Consider the following 20472-nt stretch of genomic DNA (forward strand, 5'->3'; position numbering starts at 1 on the left):
TTTCCCGGGCTGTCCCTGTTCCCTTTCTTGAATATAGGGACCACATCCGCAATCCTCCAATCCTCCGGAACCTCTCCCGTCTCCATCGACGATGCAAAGATCATCGCCAAAGGCTCCGCAATCTCCTCCCTCGCCTCCCACAGTAACCTGGGGTACATCCCATCCGGTCCCGGCGACTTACCAACCTTGATGCCATTCAATAGTTCCAACACATCCTCTTTCTTTATGTCCACATGCTCGATCCTTTCTGTCCTCCGCAATCCAGCAGAACAACCACCCAGATCCCTTTCCACCGTGAATACCGAGGTAAAGTATTCATTAAGCAGCTCCGCCATTTCTAACGGTTCCGCACAAACTTTTCCCCCTTCACATTTTAAGGGTCCTATGCCTTCACATCTCATCCTTTTACTCTTGACATATTTGTAGAAAGCCTTGGGATTCTCCTTAATCTTACCCGCCAAGGTCTTCTCATGACCCCTTCTCGCTCTCCTAATTTCCTTCTTAAGCTCCTTCCTACATCGCGTATACTCCTCTAAATCCTTAACACCTCCTAGCTCTCTGAACCTTCTGTACGCCTCTCTTTTCTTATTCACCAGGTTCATCACAACCTTCGTGCACCACGGTTCCCGTACCCTACCAACACCCCCCTGTCTCATCGGAACGTTGTCATGCAGAGCTCCAGACAAACATTCCTTGAAAATCCTCCACTTTCCTTCGGTACTTTTCCCCAAGAATGCCTCCTTCCAATTTACCCGTCTAATTTCCTCCCTGATGACACCGTATTTCCCTTTACTCCAGAGAAACACTTTCCTAGCCTGCCTGACCCTATCTCTTTCCAATGCTATCGTGAAGGAGATAGAATTATGATCGCTATCCCCAAGATGCTCACCCACCGAGAGATCCTCCACCTGTCCAGGTTCATTAGCCAGCACCAGATCAAGAACAGCCTCTCCTCTAGTAGGCTTATCCACATACTGTGTCAGGAAACTCTCCTGGACACACCTAACAAACTCCTCTCCATCCAAACCCCTAGCCCTAGGGATATTCCAATCTATGTTTGGGAAATTAAAATCTCCCATCACGACAACTCTGTTATTCCTACATCTCTCCAGGATCTGTTTCCCCATCTGCTCCTCAACATCTCTGTTACTATTGGGCGGCCTATAGAAAACACCCAGCAAAGTTACCGACCCCTTCCTGTTCCTAACCTCCACCCACAGAGATTCCGTAGTCAGTCCCTCCACGGCGTCCACCTTCTCTACAGCCGTGACACTATCCCTGATCAACAGTGCCACTCCCCCCCCTCTCTTGCCTCCCTCCCTGTCCTTCCTGAAACATCTAAAACCCGGCACCTGAAGCACCCAGTCCTGTCCCTGAGACATCCAAGTCTCCGTTGACAGTTGAGAGTCAACCACATTACTGTGACTCTATAATCACTGGTAGGCCAGACCGGGTAGGAATGGCAGATTTCCTTCCCTAGCGGACATTAGTGAACCAGATGGGTTTTTCCAACAATCGACAATGGGCCATCAGCAGATTCTTAATTCCAGATTTTTTTTATTGAATTCAAATTGTACCATCTGCCGTGGCGGGATTCGAACCCAGGTCCGCAGGAATGTCTGGATTAATAGTCTAGCGATAGTCCCACTGCGCTATCGCCTCCCCTTGGAGGTAGATTGGAAGAGGCTGACCAGCAGCAGACAAAGCCACAGGGAATCTACAAACCAACTGACAAGTTAGGGGAATGTAAAATGGATTTGAGATGAGTATCAGACAGAACGCTATTGCTCAGTCAGTGTGAAGTGGAGTTTTATCCCCAAATTTCAGAGCTGGAAACACAAACATTTTCCCCCTTTATGGGAAAACTTTGAGTCTACTCTTTTAAATTATTCTTTGGTGGGATGTAGCTGTTTCTCGCAAGGTCAGTATTTTGTTGGCCATGGCTTGCTGGGCCATTTCAGAGGGTGGGTCAGAGTCAGCCACACGGCTGTGGGTCTGGAGTCACATGTCAGCCAGACTGGGTACAATTGGCTGTCAGGAAGACTTTAATCACAGAAAATGATTCATCTTCAAGGTTGAAGAACAGTCTGGAAGAATTGGTGTTGTGAAAGACATTGATCCTTGAAGAAACAATGCAGGACTCTGACTGCTATTGCTGAAAAACACATCTTTTACAAGTTAAGTGATTCTGAAAGGAAACTGGGAACCTCTTGACCCTGATGGATTGTGTACAAAGTGACAGGAGGAGATGCACGAGCTACAGTCTGGCTCTGAACAAAGCTAGACCCAGAACTGAGGGGATTTTCCTTGTGCTTTGTGGAGAGATGGAGCAACTGCTTCAGAGGAAGCCAGTGGTCTTTTACAGTCCGCAGCTGGAAGTGAATACATCCTGCTCCAGTGTTGCTCTACACACTGAAGTAAAGCATTCTGGAATGTTCCTCCAGGCTATCTGTAAAGCAATGCAGGATTGATTGATTATATCACAGGTCAGTGCTGAGACCCACCCTGTGTAACCCAGACTCCATGTCAAGGACTGCACCAGACAGAGGCCATTCAGCCCAGTGTTTGCACCAATGCTGACAGTATGTCAAGGCCCTCTCCCCATAACCCCACACATCTACCATGGCCAATCCCCCTAATCTGCACATCTTGCAATCAATCTGACTTTTGCCTGTCTATTCAGCCAGATAGTTCACCAGGTTTGTCAAAGGAAACCTGGTTGAAGTCTGTATTCTGAGTAGCAGCAGTGAAAAATGAATATTAGTGACCAACTACACCCTTTTGGATTGTTGTGTTGTCCTTTGCTGAAGGACATCTTCCCCATTATTCCACAACTTCAGCCAGACTCTCCTTTGCAGGGGAAACAGATTACTGTTACAGAAATATTCTGTAAAACTACAAGAGGTGAGTGAATCAAGAGAGAAATCTTGAGCCCAGCTACTGAATTACACTAAAGGACAAGAAAAATCAGTCAAACAATAAATATTTTTTATTTCCAAATACAGCAGCAGCTCAGAACAGGACTGTCACCATTGGATCAAACTTAATTCCCAAGACTCAGTTGAGGGTGAGCCTGTCAAACAGGTACTCTCCCATGCCATTCTCAGGGGCTCCCAGTCTCTTCAGGTTGGTGATGTGATCTCCAAGCTTCTTGATCATCTTCACTTGTTCATCCAAGTAGAGAGTCTCCAGGAAGTCACACAGCTGGAAAGGAAAGAATCAGAGTTCTATTATCCAGTGAAGTATCACTTCCCCACTGGAAGAAAGTTGTCTTAGCTTGGCCAATCCATCTAACCTGCACAATTTGGGACACTGGGATGAAACCAAAGCAAATCCACGCAGACTTGGAGAATCCAGAGTCACCCAATGCTAGAATTGAACTTGGGTCGTTGGTGCTGTGAGGCAGCAGTGCTGCCCCCATAATGTGGCAGTAGTTAATGTGCAGATTTAACCCAAATTACCCTCAGTGACAAGTCACAATTCCATTAAACTGGGAGTGAATGGAACAAGAAACATTGCTGCCTCAGAATGGATCTGTTTAGTGATCAGGTTCAGTGTCGGTGACCTTTGCAGAACAACCCCACAAGAGGGAAACAAAGCTATGGAATTCTGTCACAGGGGGAATTGTAGATTCCAATATCTCCTCAACACCACTGTGGAAAACCCATTACACAACTCACATGAGGGTCGGTGTTCCCAGAGGAGAGTTTGTGCAGATCCAGCAGACTCTGGTTCACATTCTTCTCCATCTGCAGAGCTCTCTGCATTGTCTCCAGACCATTGCTCCACTCATCCTGCTCTGGCTTCTGGAAGAGGGAGAAAGGCTTCATTATTCTATTGGGGAGGGGAAAGGTGACAATTAGTCCATGGAGCAGCATGCTGAGTATTAGAATCACTGGGATGACATTGGAAACCATGATTGGACAAAGATCAGCTCATTAACTCTGCTAGTTAGTTACAACATCCCCAATTAGCCAGAGTTCCTCAACAGGAATTTACCCATCAATGTTCATAGCTTTACCCCACATTCACCACCAGGTGCCTGTGCCAGCACCAGAGTCTGGGTCAATAGTTCAGTTCCTCCCAAATATTCACATTTATTGATCCTCTATCCATTAGAGGAATGATTTAAAGATCCACATCACACCAACATTTAGTCATTAATCTCAGTGGATTGAGAAATCAAGGGTGTAATGACAAGCAAGTAAAACATTTGAAATGAGAGAAATCTCAACTGTATTGAAGACCCTTCCCAAGGGGAAATCCAACCTTGACATCCTCCAGGATGATTCTGCCTCCACGTTTATTCTGGAATTCCATCAGTTTCTCAGCGTGTTCCCGTTCCTCATGTGACTGCTCCTTGAAGAACTCAGCAAAGTGACTCAGGGCAACATCATCCCGGTCAAAGTAAGCAGACTGCAGGGAGAGACACAAAAGAAAGAGTCAGGATCGACCCAAGGTAAAAAAAAAAACAGTAGTGTCACAGTAGAGAATTCATGCTTTTTGACCTCAATATTTGGCCTTTAAGGGACCCAAGTATTTCCTAGAAAAGCAAATTGTCATCCCCAGTTTGAGGAAACTCCATCCCTGGAAAATCCCTCCAAGGGCAATAATGCTTCCTGGAATTTTTCATTTCAACATAATTTAGAGAAATCTTTGCTATAGAGCGAGTACAGCAGAGGTTTACCAGACTAATTCCTGGGATGGCAGGTCTGTCATACGAGGAGAGACCAAGTCATTTAGGATTATATTCACTGGTGTTAAGAGCGAGAAGGGATCTCAAAATGTAGAAAATACTAACAGGATTCGACAGGCTGGATTTAGAAAACGTGCCAAGAGTGGGATGCCCAGAACTAGGGATCACAATTTGAGGATAAGGGGCAAACCTTTTAGGACTGAGACGAGGAGAAATTTCTTCACTTGGAGAGTGCTGAATGTGTGGAATTTACTGCCACAGAAAGTAGTGGAGGCCAAAACAGTATCTGATTTGAATAAATTAGATATAGCTCTGGGGCTGAAGGGGTCAAGATACAAGTGAGGGCAGGGGAAATCAGAATAGTGAATTTGATCATCAGCTATGAAAATCTGTGGATTTCACTCCCATAGAAAGTAGATGAGGCCACAATATTGTGTGATTTGAAGAAATTAGTACTGGAGGCGAAAGGGATATCAGTGGGCTGGGGCAGGATCAGGATGTGATAAGCCATGATCAAAAATGGAATGGCAGAAGAGGCTCAAAGGGCTGAATGGCCCATTTCTAGTTTCTCCCCTACACCACTGGTCCAGAATCAATGGTAGGAAAAAATAATAAACTTTTCAAATCAATAACTTCAGCAACATTTCAGGTAGGGAAGAGTTCTGATCAGGATTTACTCATCAACGGAAGAGGATAAACTGAGCAGTTAGTTAGCTAATATTTCACCAACCAGCCACCCAATTACATTTAATTGCTTCCCTCTAATTGGAGAGGTTGAGGCTGATGTATCTGAAATGTAGGCCAGAATCTTACCAGCCCAACCACCACAGGAATTGGAGCAGGCAAAGGGCAGAGCATGGGAAGGTCCATTGGCCTCAGGCAGGATTTCACAGTTTCAGGACAAGCAAGGACATTAAATCCCATCCGTGATCTTTCTGCTGGAAACCTCATGGAACCCGAGTTAGTTTTAGATCTAAAAAAACTCCAAACTGGACACAGCAATTCTAAAACAGGAACAAGCTCCTGTTGGGAGTGTTGACTCTATTCAGTCTGGGGGAGGGAGATATCTAAAACCAACTCATCAACCTAGAGACATTCTACCTGCTCACAATGCAACACAGTCACCGTGTTAAACTGAAACTAGGACTCCCAGAAATGTAAAGCTCACCATGGAGAGGTAAACATAGGAGGAATAGAGCTCCAGGTTGATCTGCTTGTTAACAGCATCCTCACAGTCCTTGTGGTAGTTCTGACACACTTGGGAAGCCATCTCACTCAGGATAAGAGTCACACAACAACAAGCTGACCTCGGTCCTCACAAGCTCTTGTATTTATACCACTGGGACATCCTGCATTCAAACTGGGAATGACATCACCAATGATGATTGGTTGTCAGGGATTGTCAATCAGGAATCCAAACACCAATGAATCAATGAGAGAGGGTGGGGTGTGATACCCTGAGCCAATCAGAGCTGTGGATGACAGGAGGATGAGAATGATGATTCAGTGATTGGGACATTCAAATTGTTCACGTCATTTAATCCTTTTAGTGCTGGTATCATTCTGGTCCCTCTGCGGAGGGATCCTCCCCCACTATCTTGGGGACCTGGGGTGGAGGGTGGTACACACAGCAGTCCTGTACAACAGAAGGTTAAATGGGTTCACAGACTCCCTTTTTGCAATCTTGTCAAGCCCGTGGACCATGTCTACGTTCAATGTGATAGGCTGCACACCCTTTCTATTTTCCTCACAAACCTTCTGTTGATGTTTTGTTTGCTCTTCAACCCCATGCTCCTGATCTACAGACACCTGGGGTGGAGGGGTGGAGGGGGGTGGGGAAGGAGGAGGACCTCCTCGTGAACCTGCTCCTGGGCCTGGCAAGGCGTGGCACCATCCAGACAGCGGGTGACCGAGGGGATCGTCCGACCTGACTGTCTGCCCCTCTACCACGGCTATATTCGCGGCCAGGTATGACTGGAGAGGGAGTATGTGGTGTCCGAGGGCATTGTCAACACCTTCCGTGCCCGCTGGGCACCGCAGGGGCTGGGGTGCATTATTGACCCCTTTAATTACATTTTGATTTGATGATTTAAGTTTCCTTTCCGCTTTGTCTTTTGTTTTGGGCGGTTCCCCTCCTTTTTGGGAGCTGCCCCTTTTAATTTATCCCTGAGTTAGTTTGAGTTAGTTTATTTGGTTTATCAAAAAGATTGATATCGTTCTGGTGAATCTGTTCTGCATTCTCTCCAAAGTGAATTTATCCAAACTGATCACAATGTTGCCGATGTGGTCTAAGCTGCTTTTTATGCAGCTGTTTCAGAACCTCTGCCCCTCTCTCTTCCAACTCCCTTGAGATGAAGAATAAAATTCTATTAGCCTTTTTAAGTTTGCTTTTGTAGCTGGCGACACGGTAGCACAGTGGTTAGCATTGCTGCTTCACAGCTCCAGGATCCTGGGTTCGATTCCCGGCTCGGGTCACTGTCTGTGTGGAGTTTGCACATTCTCCTCATGTCTGCGTGGGTTTCCTCCGGGTGCTCCGGTTTCCTCCCACAGTCCAAAGATGTGTGGGTTAGGTTGATTGGCCAGGTTAAAAAAATTGCCCCTTAGAGTCCTGGGATGTGTAGGTTAGAGGGATTAGTGGGTAAAATATGTGGGGGTAGGGCCTGGGTGGGATTGTGGTCGGTGCAGACTCGATGGGCCGAATGGCCTCCTTCTGCACTGTAGGGTTTCTATGATTTCTATATAAACAGATGGAGCAGGAGTAGGCCATTCAGCCCCTCGGGCCTGCTCCATCATTTGATAAGGTCATGGTTGACCTCTTAGTAACCTCAAATCTGCATCCAATTGACCCCTAATAACCTTTCACACCCTCACTTACAAAGAATCTACCAAGAATCTAGCCAGCAGTGCCTTAAGAATATTCAACGATTCTGCTCCCAGGACCTTTTAGGAAGAGAGTTCCAAAGACTTTTAAGTCCACTACTTTTTAGTAATTTCTTTACAGTCGCAGCATTGACCACAATATTATTATTTTTTCATTCATTGATGGGACATGGGCGTCGCTGGTTGGCCAGCATTTATTGCCCATCCCTAGTTGCCCGAGGGCAGTTGCGAGTCAACCACATTGCTGTGCTCTGGAGTCACATGTAGGCCAGACCAGGTAAGGACGGCAGATTTCCTTCCCTAAAGGACATTAGTGAACCAGATGGGTTTTTCTGACAATCGACAATGGTTTCATGGTCATCAGTAGATTCTTAATTCCAGATTTTTTATTGAATTCAAATTCCACCATCTGCCGTGGCGGGATTCGAACTCGGGTCCCCAGAACATGGGGGCGGCACGGTAGCACAGTGGTTGGCACTGCTGCTTCACAGCTCCAGGGACCTGGGTTCGATTCCCGGCTTGGGTCACTGTCTGTGTGGAGTTTGCACATTCTCCTCGTGTCTGCGTGGGTTTCCTCCGGGTGCTCCGGTTTCCTCCCACAGTCCAAAAATGTGTGGGTTAGGTTGATTGGCTATGCTAAAAAAAATTGCCCTTCGTGTCCTGAGATGTGTAGGTTAGAGGGATTAGTGGGTAAATATGTAGGGATATGGGAGTAGGGCCTGGGTGGGATTGTGGTCGGTGCAGACTCGATGGGCTGAATGGCCTCTTCCTGTACTGTAGGGTTTCTATGATTTCTATTTCTAACATTCGCTGAGTTTCTGGATTAATAGTCTAGCGATAATACCACTAGGCCATCGCCTCCCCTTGGAGATAGATCGGAAGAGGCTGACTGGCAGCAGACAAAGCCACAGGGAATCTACAAACCAACTGACAAGTTGGGGGAATGTAAAAGGGATTTGTGATGAGAAAATAGTTCCTCTTTCATTCATTTGATCAGCTGATCTAAAGATCCAACTTGTCTTGTACCCATCCTCACTTGGCTTCCCACCGACCCCTGATAACCTATCACACCCTCGCTTACCAAGAATCTACCCAGCACTACCTTAAGAATATTCAATGACTCTGCTTCCACCACCTTTTTAGGAAGAGAGAGTTCCAAATACTTTTTAGTAATTTCTTCACAGTCGCAGCATCGACCACAATATTATGTTATATTATGGTCATCAGTAGATTCTTAATTCCAGATGTGTATTGAATTTAAATTCCATTATCTGCCGTGATAGGATTCGAACCCAGGTTCCCAGAACATTAGCTGAGTTTCTGGATTAATGATCTAGCGATAATACCACTAGGCCATGGCCTCCCTTTGGAGATAGATTGGAAGAGGCTGACCAGCACCAGACAAAGGCACAGGGAATCTACAAACCAACTGACAAGTTGGGGGGGGGGGTGGTGGAAAATGGGTTTGTGACGAGTATCAGACAGAACGCTATTGCTGAGTCAGTGTGAAGTGGAGTTTTATCCCCACATTTCAGAGCTGGAAACACCAGTGTTTTCCCCCTTTATTGGAAAACTTTGTGCGCTCGCTGTTTGAAAAATGTATTCTTTGGTGGGATGTGGCTGTTTCTCACAAGGCCAGTATTTGTTGGCCATTTCAGAGGGTGGTTAAGAGTCAGTTACCCTGCTGTGGGTCTGGAGTCACATGTCAGCCAGACTGGGTACAAATGGCTGCCAAGATGATTTTAAAATCACAGAAAATGATTCGTCTTCAAGTTCAGAGCAGTCTTGAAAAGTTGTTTCTTAAAGGATCCATGCAGGACTCTAGAATGGTTTTAAAAATGGATTTTCCTTCTGCTCTGAAGGGAGATGGAGTGGCTACTTCAGAGGAAGCCAGTGGCCTTTGAAAGTCCACAGCTGGAAGTGACTACATCCTGCTCCAGAGTTGCTCTACACACTGAAGTGGAACATTCCTCCAGGCCATCTGTAAAGCAACGTAGGATTCATTAACTGCATCCCAGGTCAGCACCAAGGTACCCAACCTGTGTAACCCAGACTCTATTTCAAAAGGGTGCCACTATCTATTGAATCCCACAAGTGCAGAAGGAGACCATTCAGCCCATTGTGTTTGCACCAATGCTGACAGTATCTCAAAACCCTCTCCCCATAACCCCACATATTGACCATGGCCAATCCCCCCCCCAACCTCGCTGCTGAAGCCTTGGCCTTTCTATTGAGCCAGATTGTTAATCAAGTTTGTTAACATCTTGTATTCTGGGTAACAGCAGTGAAGATGAATACTTGTGACCAGCTGCACACTCCCTTCCTGATCATTAAAGAAACACAAAGAACATCTTCCCCATTATTCCACAAGAGCAGGGCTCCTTTGCTGAGGTGAACTGATTAGTTACAGAAATCCTTTGCATACTGAACAAGGCTGCAAGAGGAGAGTGAAATCTTTGAACCCAGCTACTGAATTACACCAAAGGACAAGAAAAATCAATCCCACAATAAATATTTTTATTGCCAAATACAGCAATAGCTCAGAACAGGAAATGGAGCACAAAAACCCATCAGAATTGGATCAATCTTCACTCCCATCCAATCAGTGGAGGGTGAGCCTGTCAAACAGGTACTCTCCCATGCCATTCTCAGGGGCTCCCAGTCTCTTCAGGTTGGTGATGTGATCTCCAAGCTTCTTGATCATCTTCACTTGTTCATCCAAGTAGTGAGTCTCCAGGAAGTCACACAGCTGAAACAGGAAGACAGATCAATGAGTTCTATTATCCAGATGAAGTATCCCTTCTCCCACCATCTGCACATCTTGGGATGCGAAGGGGCAATTTAGCATGGCCAATCCACCTAACCAACACCTTGGAACTGTGGGAGGAAACCCATGAGGCAGCAGTGCCAACCTCTGTCAGATTACATGGGTAATGTGTAGATTTAACCCGAATCATCCCGTACGTGACAAATCACAATGCCATCAATCTGGGAATGAATGGATCAGGAAACATTGCTGCCTCAGAATGGATCTGTTTAGTGATCAGGTTCAGTGTAGGTGACCTTTCCAGAACAAACCCACAAGTGGGAAACAAAGCTATGGAATTCTGTCACAGGGGAATTGTAGATTCCAATATCTCAACACCACTGGAAAACCCATGACACAACTTACATGAGGGTCGGTGTTCCCAGAGGAGAGTTTGTGCAGATCCAGCAGAGTCTGGTTCACATCCTTCTCCAGCTGCAGAGCTCTCTGCATGGCCTCCAGACCATTGCTCCACTCATCCTGCTCTGGCTTCTGGAAGAGGGGGGAAAGCTTGATTATTCTATTGGGGAGGGGGAAGGTGACAATTTAGTAGCAATTAGTCCATGGAGCAGCATGCCGAGTATTAGAAACACTGGGATGACATTGGAGACCATTACTGGACAAAGATCAGCTCATTAACTCTGCTATTTAGTTAATGCAAGTCCATTCCCAAAATTCCTCTTAAAATCTATTACTCAAGTAGGCTTACATTAGTACTGCAATGAAGTTACTGTGAAAATCCCCTAGTCGCCACGCTCTGGCACCTGTTCAGGTACACCGAGGGAGAATTCAGCACGGCCAATGCACCCAACCAGTATGTCTTCTGGACTGTGGAAGGAAGCCCACCCAGACATGGGGAAAATGTGCAAACTCCACTGTCAGACTCAAGCCAAGAATCAAACCCAGGTCCCTGGTGCTGCGGAGCAATAGTACTAACAATTGTGCTACCCTGATGTTTATAGCTTAGCCTCACATCCACCACAAGTTGCTTGTGCAAGCACCAGAGTCCGAGTTAATAGTTTAGTTCCTCCCAAATATCCACATGTATTGATCCTCTATCCATTAGAGGAGTGATTTAAAGATCCACACCAATATTAGCAACTTCAGTCATTAAGAAAGCAAGGGAATAATGAAAAGATGGTCAACATTTGAAATGAGAGAAACCTAAATTGCATCACTAGAGACCTCTCCCAAGGGAAATATCCAACCTTGACATCCTCCAGGATGACTCTGCCTCCACGTTTATTCTGGAATTCCATCAGTTTCTCAGCGTGTTCCCGTTCCTCATGTGACTGCTCCTTGAAGAACTCAGCAAAGTGACTCAGGGCAACATCATCCCGGTCAAAGAAAGAGAACTGCAGGGAGAGACACAAAAGTCAGTCAGGTTTGACCCAAGGAAGAACGAAACAGCAGCTGGACAGTCGATAACTCATCCTTTTTGACCTCAATAGCTGGTCTTTAATTAAGGGACTGAGTATTTCCGAGTAAGCCAAATAATGTTTTTCCTCATCATGTTGACAGTCCATCCCTGGAAAACCCAAGAGCAATAATGCTTTTTGAATTGTTTGATCAACACAATTTAAGATGGAGAAATTAAAAGTGCAGCAGAGATTTAACAGCCTGATCCTTGGAATGGCAGAGCTGTCATACAAGGACAGACTAAGTCATTTTGTATTATACTCACTGGCGTCAAGAGGAGAAAGAGGGGATCTCAAATGTTTAAAATTTTAACCCAGGATTAGACACGGTAGATTCACGAACTTGCCAATAATGTGCTGCCCAGAACTAGGGGCCACAGCTGGAAGATGGGGGTAGACCTTCCAGGAAGGCAACAAGGAGAAACTTCTTCACCCAGAGGGTGGTGAATGTGTGGAATTCACTACCACAGAAAGTAGTTGAGGCCAAAACGTTGTGCGATTTGAAGAAGAAATTAGATATAGCTCCTGAGGTTAAGGGTGGGGAAGATGGGATCAGGATATTAAATATGATGATCTTGTAAAATTGAAAATGAGGCCAAAATATGGAGAGATTTGAAGACATTAGTACTTGAAGCTAATAGGATGTTGGGTGGGTTGGGACAGGATCAGGACATTATGATCAAAATGAATGGCAGAACAAGCTCAAAAGGCCTGCTTCTAGTTACGTTTCTATCAATTAAGGAAGAGAGAAAAATCCTTCAATCAGTAACTAGATCAACATTTCAGGGAGGAAAGAGTTCAGCACATCAGGATTTACTCACTGAGGGAAGAGGATAAACTGAGCACAGCTAGTTAGCTAATATTTCACCAACCAGACACCCACTTACATTTAATTGCTTCCCTCTAATTGGGAAGGTCGAGTAGGTCCATGGAACACCCACCACAGGAATTGGATCAGGCAAAGGGCAGAGCATGGGAAGGTCCATTGGCCTCAGGCAGGATTTTACAGTTTCAGGACAAGCAAGGACATTAAATCCCATCCATGATCTTTCTACTGGAAACCTCATGGAACCCTGGATAAAAGCAAATTACTGCAGGTGCTGGAATCTGAAACCAAAAAGGGGAAAAACTGGAAAATCTCAGCAGGTCTGTAAAGGAGAGAAAACTGACATGGAGTCCAGATGACCCTTCATCTAAAGCTCAACATTTCATCAGTTTTGACAAAGGATCATCTGGACTCAAAACATCAGCTCTTTTCTCTCCTTACAGATGCTGCCTGACCTGCTGAGATTTTCCAGCATTTTCTCTTTTGGCCTGGAAACCTGGAGTTAGTTTTGGAGCCAAACTCCAAACTGGACACAGCAATTCTAAAACAGGAACAAGCTCCTGTTGGGAGTGTTGACTCTATTCAGTCTGGGGGAGGGAGATATCTAAAACCAACTCATCAACCTAGAGACATTCTACCTGCTCACAATGCAACACAGTCACCGTGTTAAACTGAAACTAGGACTCCCAGAAATGTAAAGCTCACCATGGAGAGGTAAACATAGGAGGAATAGAGCTCCAGGTTGATCTGCTTGTTAACAGCATCCTCACAGTCCTTGTGGTAGTTCTGACACACTTGGGAAGCCATCTCATTGAGGAGAAGAGTCACACAACAACAAGCTGACCTCTGCCCTCACAAGCTCTTGTATTTATACCACTGGGACATCCTGCATTCAAACTGGGAATGACATCACCAATGATGATTGACAATCCCTGACAGCCAATCAGGAATCCAGGCACCAATGAATCAATGAGAGGGGGTGGGGTGTGATACCCAGAGCCAATCAGAGCTGTGGAAGACAAGAGGGTGAGGATGATTATTCAGTGATTGGGACATTCAAACTGCCCACATCATTTGATCCTTTTAGCGCTGGTATCGTTCTGGTCCCTCTGCGGAGGGATCCTCCCCCACTATCTTGGGGACCTGTGGTGGAGGGTGGTGCATACAGCAGTCCTGCACAACAGAAGGTTAAATTGGTTCCCAGACTCCCAAGCGACCTTCCCTTTTTGCAACCTTGTCAAGCCCGTGGACCATGTCTACGTTCAATGTGATAGGCTGCACACCCTTTCTATTTTCCTCACAAACTTTCTGTTGATGTTTTGTTTGCTCTTCAGCCCCACGCTCCTGATCTACGGACACCCGGTGTGGAGGGGAGTGGGGAAGGAGGAGGACCTCCTCGTGAACCTGCTCCTGGATCTGGTAAAGCTTGCCACCTACAGGGTCCAGGCAGCGAGTGACCGAGGTGGACGTCCAAACCGACTGTCTGCCCATTTACCCTGGCTATATTCGTGGCCGGGTGTGACTGGAGAGGGAGCATGCGGTGTCCGAGGGCACTGTCAACACCTTCCGTGCCCGCTGGGCACCGCAGGGGCTGGGGTGCATTATTGACCCCTTTAATCACATTTTGATTTAAGTTTCCTTTCCGCTTTGTCTTTTGTTTTGGACGGTTCCCCTCCTTTATGGGAGGGAGCTGCCCTTTTTAATTTATCCCTGAGTTAGTTTGAGTTAGTTTATTTGGTTTGTCAAAAAGATTGATATCGTTCTGGTGAATCTGTTCTGCATTCTCTCCAAAGTGAATTTACGCAAACTGATCACAATGTTGCCGATGTGGGCTAAGCTGCTTTTTATACAGCTGTTTCAGAACCTCTGCCCCTCTCTCTTCCAACTTCCTTGAGATGAAGAATAAAATTCTATCAGCCTTTTTAAGTTTGCTTTTGTAGCTGCCATATAAAGAGATGGACAAGGAGCAGGTGAAGGCCATTCAGCCCCTCGAGCCTGCTCCATCATTTAATAAGATCATGGTTGACCTCTTAGTAACCTCAAAGCTGCATCCCGTTGACCCCTGATAACCTATCATACCCTCGCTTACAAAGAATCTACCAAGAATCTATCCACCACTGCCTTAAGAATATTCAATGACTCTGCTTGCACCATCTTTTTAGCAAGAGAGTTCCAAAGACTTTTTAGTCCACGACTTTTTAGTAATTTCTTTACAGTTGCAGTGTTGACCACAATATTATGTTTTTTTTCATTCATTTGTGGCACATGGGTGTCGCTGGCTGGCCAGCATTTATTGCCCTTCCTAGTTGAGAGTCAACCACGTTGCTATGGCTCTGGAATCACATGTAGCCAGACCAGGTAAGGACAGCAGATTTCCTTCCCTAAACGGACATGAGTGAAACAGATGGGTTTTTCTGACAATTGACAATGGTTTCATGGTCATCAGTAGATTCTTAATTCCAGATTTTTAAAATTGAATTCAAATTCCACCATCTGTCGTGGTGGGATTCGAACCCGGGTCGCCAGAACATTAGCGGAGTTTCTGGATTAATAGTCTAGCGATAATACCACTAGGCCATCGCCTCCCCTTGGAGGTAGATTGGAAAAGGCTGACCGGCACCAGACAAAACCACAGGGAATCTACAAACCAACTGACAAGTTGGGGGAATGTAAAATGGATTTGAGATGAGTATCAGACAGAACGCTATTGCTCAGTCAGTGTGAAGTGTGATGTGGAGTTTAATCCACAAATCTCAGAGCTGGAAACACCAGCATTTTTCTCCTTTATTGGAAAACTTTGAGTCTATCTTTTATTTAAACGCATTCTTTGGTGGGATGTGTCTGTTTCTCGCAAGGCCAGTATTTGTTGGCCATGGCTCGCTGGGCCATTTCCGAGGGTTGTTTAGAGTCAGTCACACTGCTGTGGGGTCTGGAGTCACATGTCAGCCAGACTGGGTACAAATGGCTGTTGGGAAAATCTTGATCACAAGAAACAATTAATCTTCAAGGACTAAGAACAGTCATTGTTTCTTAAAGGATCAATGCAGGACTCTGGAACTGTTTTAAAAGTGGATTTTCCTTCTGCTTTGAGGAGAGATAGAGTGACTGCTTCTGAGGAAGCCAGTGGTTTTTCCACAGTCCACAGCTAGAAGTGACTACATCCTGCTCCACTGTTGCTCTACACACTGCAGTATTCTGGAATGTTCCACCAGGCCATCTGTAAAGCAACGCAGGATTCATTGTTTCTGTCCCAGGTCAGTGCCGAGACACCCACCCTGTATAACCCAGACTCCACAATCCAGTACAAGGGCATTTCAGCCACTGTGTTTGCACCAATGCTGACAATCTCTCAAGGCCCTCTCCCCATAATCCCCACACATTTAACATGGCCATTCCACCCAACCTGCACCTCTTGTTTTTGAACCCTGATGGTTGCCTTTCTAGTCAGCTAGATTGACAAACTGAGTTAACAAAGCAAACCTGGTTAAAGTCTTGTATTCTGGGGAATAGCAGTGAAGATGAATACTTATGAACAACTGCATGCTCCCTTCCTGATTATTCCACAATAGCAGGACTCTCCTTTGCAGAGAGAGTGAACAGATTACAGAAATCCTTTGCATGCTGAAAACCACAAGAGGAGAGTGAATCAAGTTGGAAATCTTTGAATGCCACTAAAGGACAAGAAAAATCAGCCCAACAATAAATATTTTTATTTCCAAATACAACAACAGCTCAGAACAGGAATTTGAGCACAAGATAGTCAGGGTTGGATCAAACTTCATTCCCAAGGCTCAGTTGAGGGTGAGCCTGTCAAACAGGTACTCTCCCATGCCATTCTCAGGGGCTCCCAGTCTCTTCAGGTTGGTGATGTGATCTCCAAGCTTCTTGATCATCTTCACTTGTTCATCCAAGCAGTGAGTCTCCAGGAAGTCACACAGCTAGGAACAGGAAGACAAATCAGTGAGTTCTATTATCCAGATGAAGTATCCCTTCTCCCACCATCTGCACATCATGGGATGCCAAGGAGCAATTTAGTATGGCCAATCCACCTAACCCACACATCTTTGGACTGTGGGAGGAAACCCATGAGGCAACAGTGCTAACCTCTGCCACATTACATGGCTACTGTGTAGATTTAACCTGAATCACCCACAAAGTGGCAAGTCACAATTCCATTAAACTGGGAGTGAATGGATCAGGAAACATTGCTGCCTCAGAATGGATCCGTTTAGTGATCAGGTTCAGTGTAGGTGGGTTTGTTCTGCAAAGGTCACAAGTGAGGAACAAAGCAATGGAATGTCACAGGGGGAATTGTAGATTCCAATATCTCCTCAACACCACTGGAAAACCCATTACACAACTTACATGAGGGTCGGTGTTCCCAGAGGAGAGTTTGTGCAGAACCAGCAGACTCTGGTTCACATTCTTCTCCATCTGCAGAGCTCTCTGCATGGCCTCCAGACCATTGCTCCACTCATCCTGCTCTGGCTTCTGAAAGAGGGGAAAAAGCTTCATTATTCTATTGGGGAGGGGAAGGTGACAATTTAGGAGCAATTAGTCCATGGAGCAGCATGCTGAGGATTAGAATCACTGGGATGACATTGGAGACCATTACTGGACAAAGATCAGCTCATTAACACTGCTATTTAGTTACAACATCCCCAATTTGCTCAAGTTCCTCAGAACAGGAATTTACCCATCAATGTTTATACCTTTACCCCTCATTCACCACCAGTTGCCTGTGCCAGCACCAGAATGTGTTAATAGACCAGAAGATAGTTCCTCTTCTATTTATTTGATCAGCTGATCTAAAGATCCACATCACACCAACTTGTCTTGTACCCATCCTCACTTTGCACTAACATTAGCTCATAAAGATTTAAAGTGAGAAGAAACTTGTTCAGAAATCTAAATTGCATCTTAGAAGATTCTCCCAAGAGAAAGATCCAACCTTGACATCCTCCAGGATGACTCTGCCTCCACGTTTATTCTGGAATTCCATCAGTTTCTCAGCGTGTTCCCGTTCCTCATGTGACTGCTCCTTGACGAACTCAGCAAAGTGACTCAGGGCAACATCATCCCGGTCAAAGTAAGCAGACTGCAGGGAGAGACAAAAGAAAGAGTCAGGTTTGAACCAAGGAAAAAAGCAGCTTGACAGTCGATAACTCATCCTTTTTGACCTCAATAGCTGGCCTTTAATTAAGGGACTGAGTATGTCCTAGAATGTCAAATATCAATGTTTCTCATTATGTTGACAGCCCAGCCCTGGAAAAACCAAGAGCAATAATGCTTTTTGCATTGTTTAATCAACATAATTTATGATGGAGAAAATAGAAGGAGTGCAGCAGAGGTTTACCAGACTGATTCCTGGACTGGCAGGTCTGTCATACAAGGAGAGACTAAGTCATTTAGTATTATACTCACTGGAGTTAGAGTGAGGGGGGATCCCAAATGTATAAAATTCCAACAGGATTAGAAATCATAGAAACCCTACAGTGCAGAAAGAGGCCATTTGGCCCATAGAGTCTGCACCGACCACAATCCCACCCAGGCCCTACCCCCATATCCTTACATATTTTACCCACTAATCCACACATCCCAGGACACTAAGGGGCAATTTTAGCATGGCCAATCAACCTAACCCGCACATCTTTGGACTGTGGGAGGAAACCAGAGCACCCGGAGGAAACCCACGCAGACACGAGGAGAATGTGCAAACTCCACACAGACAGTGACCCAAGCCGGGAATCGAACCCAGGTCCCTAGAGCTGTGAAGCAGCAGTGCTAACCACTGTGCTACCCAGGGTAGATTCAGAAAGAACTTGCCAATGATGTGCTGCCCAGAACTAGAGATGATAGTTTGAAGACAAGGGATAGACCTTCTAGAAAAAGGAGGTAAAGAGAAATTTCTTCATCCAGAGGGTGGTGAATGTGTGGAATTCACTACCACTGAAAGTAGTTGGGGCCAAAACATTGAGAGATCAAGAAGAAATTAGATATAGCTTTTGGGGCTAAGGGTAGGGAAGGTGGGATCAGGATATTGAATTTGATGATCTTGTAAAATTGATGAGGAGGCCAAAATATGGAGAGATTTGAAGACATTAGTACTTGAAGCTAATACGATGTTGGGTGGATTGGGACAAGATCTGGATATTATGAGCCATGATTAAAAATGAACAGAATAGGTTCAAAGGCCTGCTTGTAGCTCATGTTTCTATCAATTAAGGGAGAGAAAAATCCTTCAATCAGTAACTAGATCAACATTTCAGGTAGGAAAGAGTTCAGCACATCAGGATTTACTCACTGAGGGAAGATGATAAACTGAGCACAACTAGTCAGCTAATATTTCACTAACCAGCCACCCAATTACATTGCTACCCTCTAATTGGGAAGGTCAAGTAGGTCCCTAGAACACCCACCACAGGAATTGCAGCAGGCAAAGGCAGAGCATGGGAAGGTCCATTGGCCTCAGGCAGGATTTTACAGTTTCAGGACAAGCAAGGACATTAAATCCCATCCATCATCTTTCTACTGGAAACCCCATGGAACCCTGGATAAAAGCAAGTTGCTGGAATCTGAAACCCAAAGAGGAAATGGTGGATAATCTCAGCAGGTCTGGCAGCATCTGTAAGGAGAGAAAAGAGCTGACGTTTCAAGTCCGGATGACCCTTTGTCAAAGCTCAACATTTCATCAGCTATGACGAAGGATCATCTGGACTCAAAACATCAACTCCTCTCCTTACAGATGCTGCCTGACCTGCTGAGATTTTCCAGCATTTACTCTTTTGGCCTGGAAACCTGGAGTTAGTTTTAGAGCTAAACTCCAAACTGGACACAGCAATTCTAAAACAGGAACAAGCTCCTGTTGGGAGTGTTGACTCTATTCAGTCTGGGGGAGGGAGATATCTAAAACCAACTCATCAACCTAGAGGCATTCTACCTGCTCACAATGCAACACAGTCACCGTGTTAAACTGAAACTAGGACTCCCAGAAATGTAAAGCTCACCATGGAGAGGTAAACATAGGAGGAATAGAGCTCCAGGTTGATCTGCTTGTTAACAGCATCCTCACAGTCCTTGTGGTAGTTCTGACACACTTGGGAAGCCATCTCACTGAGGATAAGAGTCACACAACAACAAGCTGACCTCTGCCCTCACAAGCTCTTGTATTTATACCACTGGGACATCCTGCATTCAAAATGGGAATGACATCACCAATGATGATTGACAATCCCTGACAACCAATCAGGACTCTGTTGTGAATCCCAGGCACCAATGAAAGAGGGAGTGGGGTGTGTTACCCAGAGCCAATCAATTCTGTGGGATACAGACAGGTTCAGGTGTTTTTTCTGGGATTGGAAAATTGGAAGTGGAGGAGGCCATTCAGCCCCTCCATCCTGTTCCACCATTGAATTTGATCATGGCTGATCATGAGTTTCACTCTATGAATCTGCCTTGATTCCACATCCCTTCATAACCTGAGCTAACAAATAGCTCGCTAGCTCAGTTTGGAAAAGTTTGTATAACTCTCACCATTGTCGGGGTGAGACTTCCCGATTTCCATCTTCAGTGTGAAGCAGCGCTTCTTAACAACCTCCCTGAACAGTCCATCTCCCGTCTGAAGACTCTGCTGCCCCTGTCCCGGACTATCCCACACCAGGAAATAGTTTCTCTCCATCTACCCTTTAGTTATCCTCCTAGACCCAGGTGGGACATAAGGCTGCAACAATGTTCCTCCATCAGTCCCTGTCTTGTGCTGTGGCTTGGGCCTCACCCCATGTAAGCCCCATGTCTTCCAGTCCAGTCATATCTGCCCAATCAGATCGATTCATCATGTCATCATAGT

The 20472-nt window shown here is 45.5% G+C and overlaps 3 protein-coding genes across 3 annotated transcripts; all 3 read right to left on the reverse strand.

Moving 5' to 3' along the window:
• Nucleotides 1–3057: 3057 nt before the first annotated feature.
• On the reverse strand, nucleotides 3058–5972 carry LOC144508876 (ferritin heavy chain B-like). Its single transcript, XM_078237091.1, has 4 exons — nucleotides 5865–5972; nucleotides 4270–4416; nucleotides 3681–3806; nucleotides 3058–3204 (listed from the first exon to the last, which is right to left on the reverse strand). The coding sequence occupies exons 1-4, from the start codon at nucleotides 5964–5966 to the stop codon at nucleotides 3058–3060; spliced, it is 522 nt and encodes a 173-aa protein (XP_078093217.1). The 5' UTR covers nucleotides 5967–5972.
• A 4206-nt stretch (nucleotides 5973–10178) lies between these two features.
• LOC144509492 (ferritin, middle subunit-like) lies at nucleotides 10179–13433 on the reverse strand. The gene is made up of 4 exons (XM_078238400.1): nucleotides 13332–13433; nucleotides 11591–11737; nucleotides 10749–10874; nucleotides 10179–10325 (listed from the first exon to the last, which is right to left on the reverse strand). Exons 1-4 carry the CDS (start codon nucleotides 13431–13433, stop codon nucleotides 10179–10181), a joined length of 522 nt encoding a protein of 173 aa, XP_078094526.1.
• A 2984-nt stretch (nucleotides 13434–16417) lies between these two features.
• LOC144508877 (ferritin heavy chain, oocyte isoform-like) lies at nucleotides 16418–19735 on the reverse strand. The gene is made up of 4 exons (XM_078237092.1): nucleotides 19634–19735; nucleotides 17578–17724; nucleotides 16992–17117; nucleotides 16418–16564 (listed from the first exon to the last, which is right to left on the reverse strand). Exons 1-4 carry the CDS (start codon nucleotides 19733–19735, stop codon nucleotides 16418–16420), a joined length of 522 nt encoding a protein of 173 aa, XP_078093218.1.
• Between the last annotated feature and the right edge of the window lie 737 nt (nucleotides 19736–20472).

Source organism: Mustelus asterias, chromosome 21, assembly GCF_964213995.1.
Source record: "Mustelus asterias chromosome 21, sMusAst1.hap1.1, whole genome shotgun sequence".
In the NCBI taxonomy this organism is placed as follows: domain Eukaryota; kingdom Metazoa; phylum Chordata; class Chondrichthyes; order Carcharhiniformes; family Triakidae; genus Mustelus; species Mustelus asterias.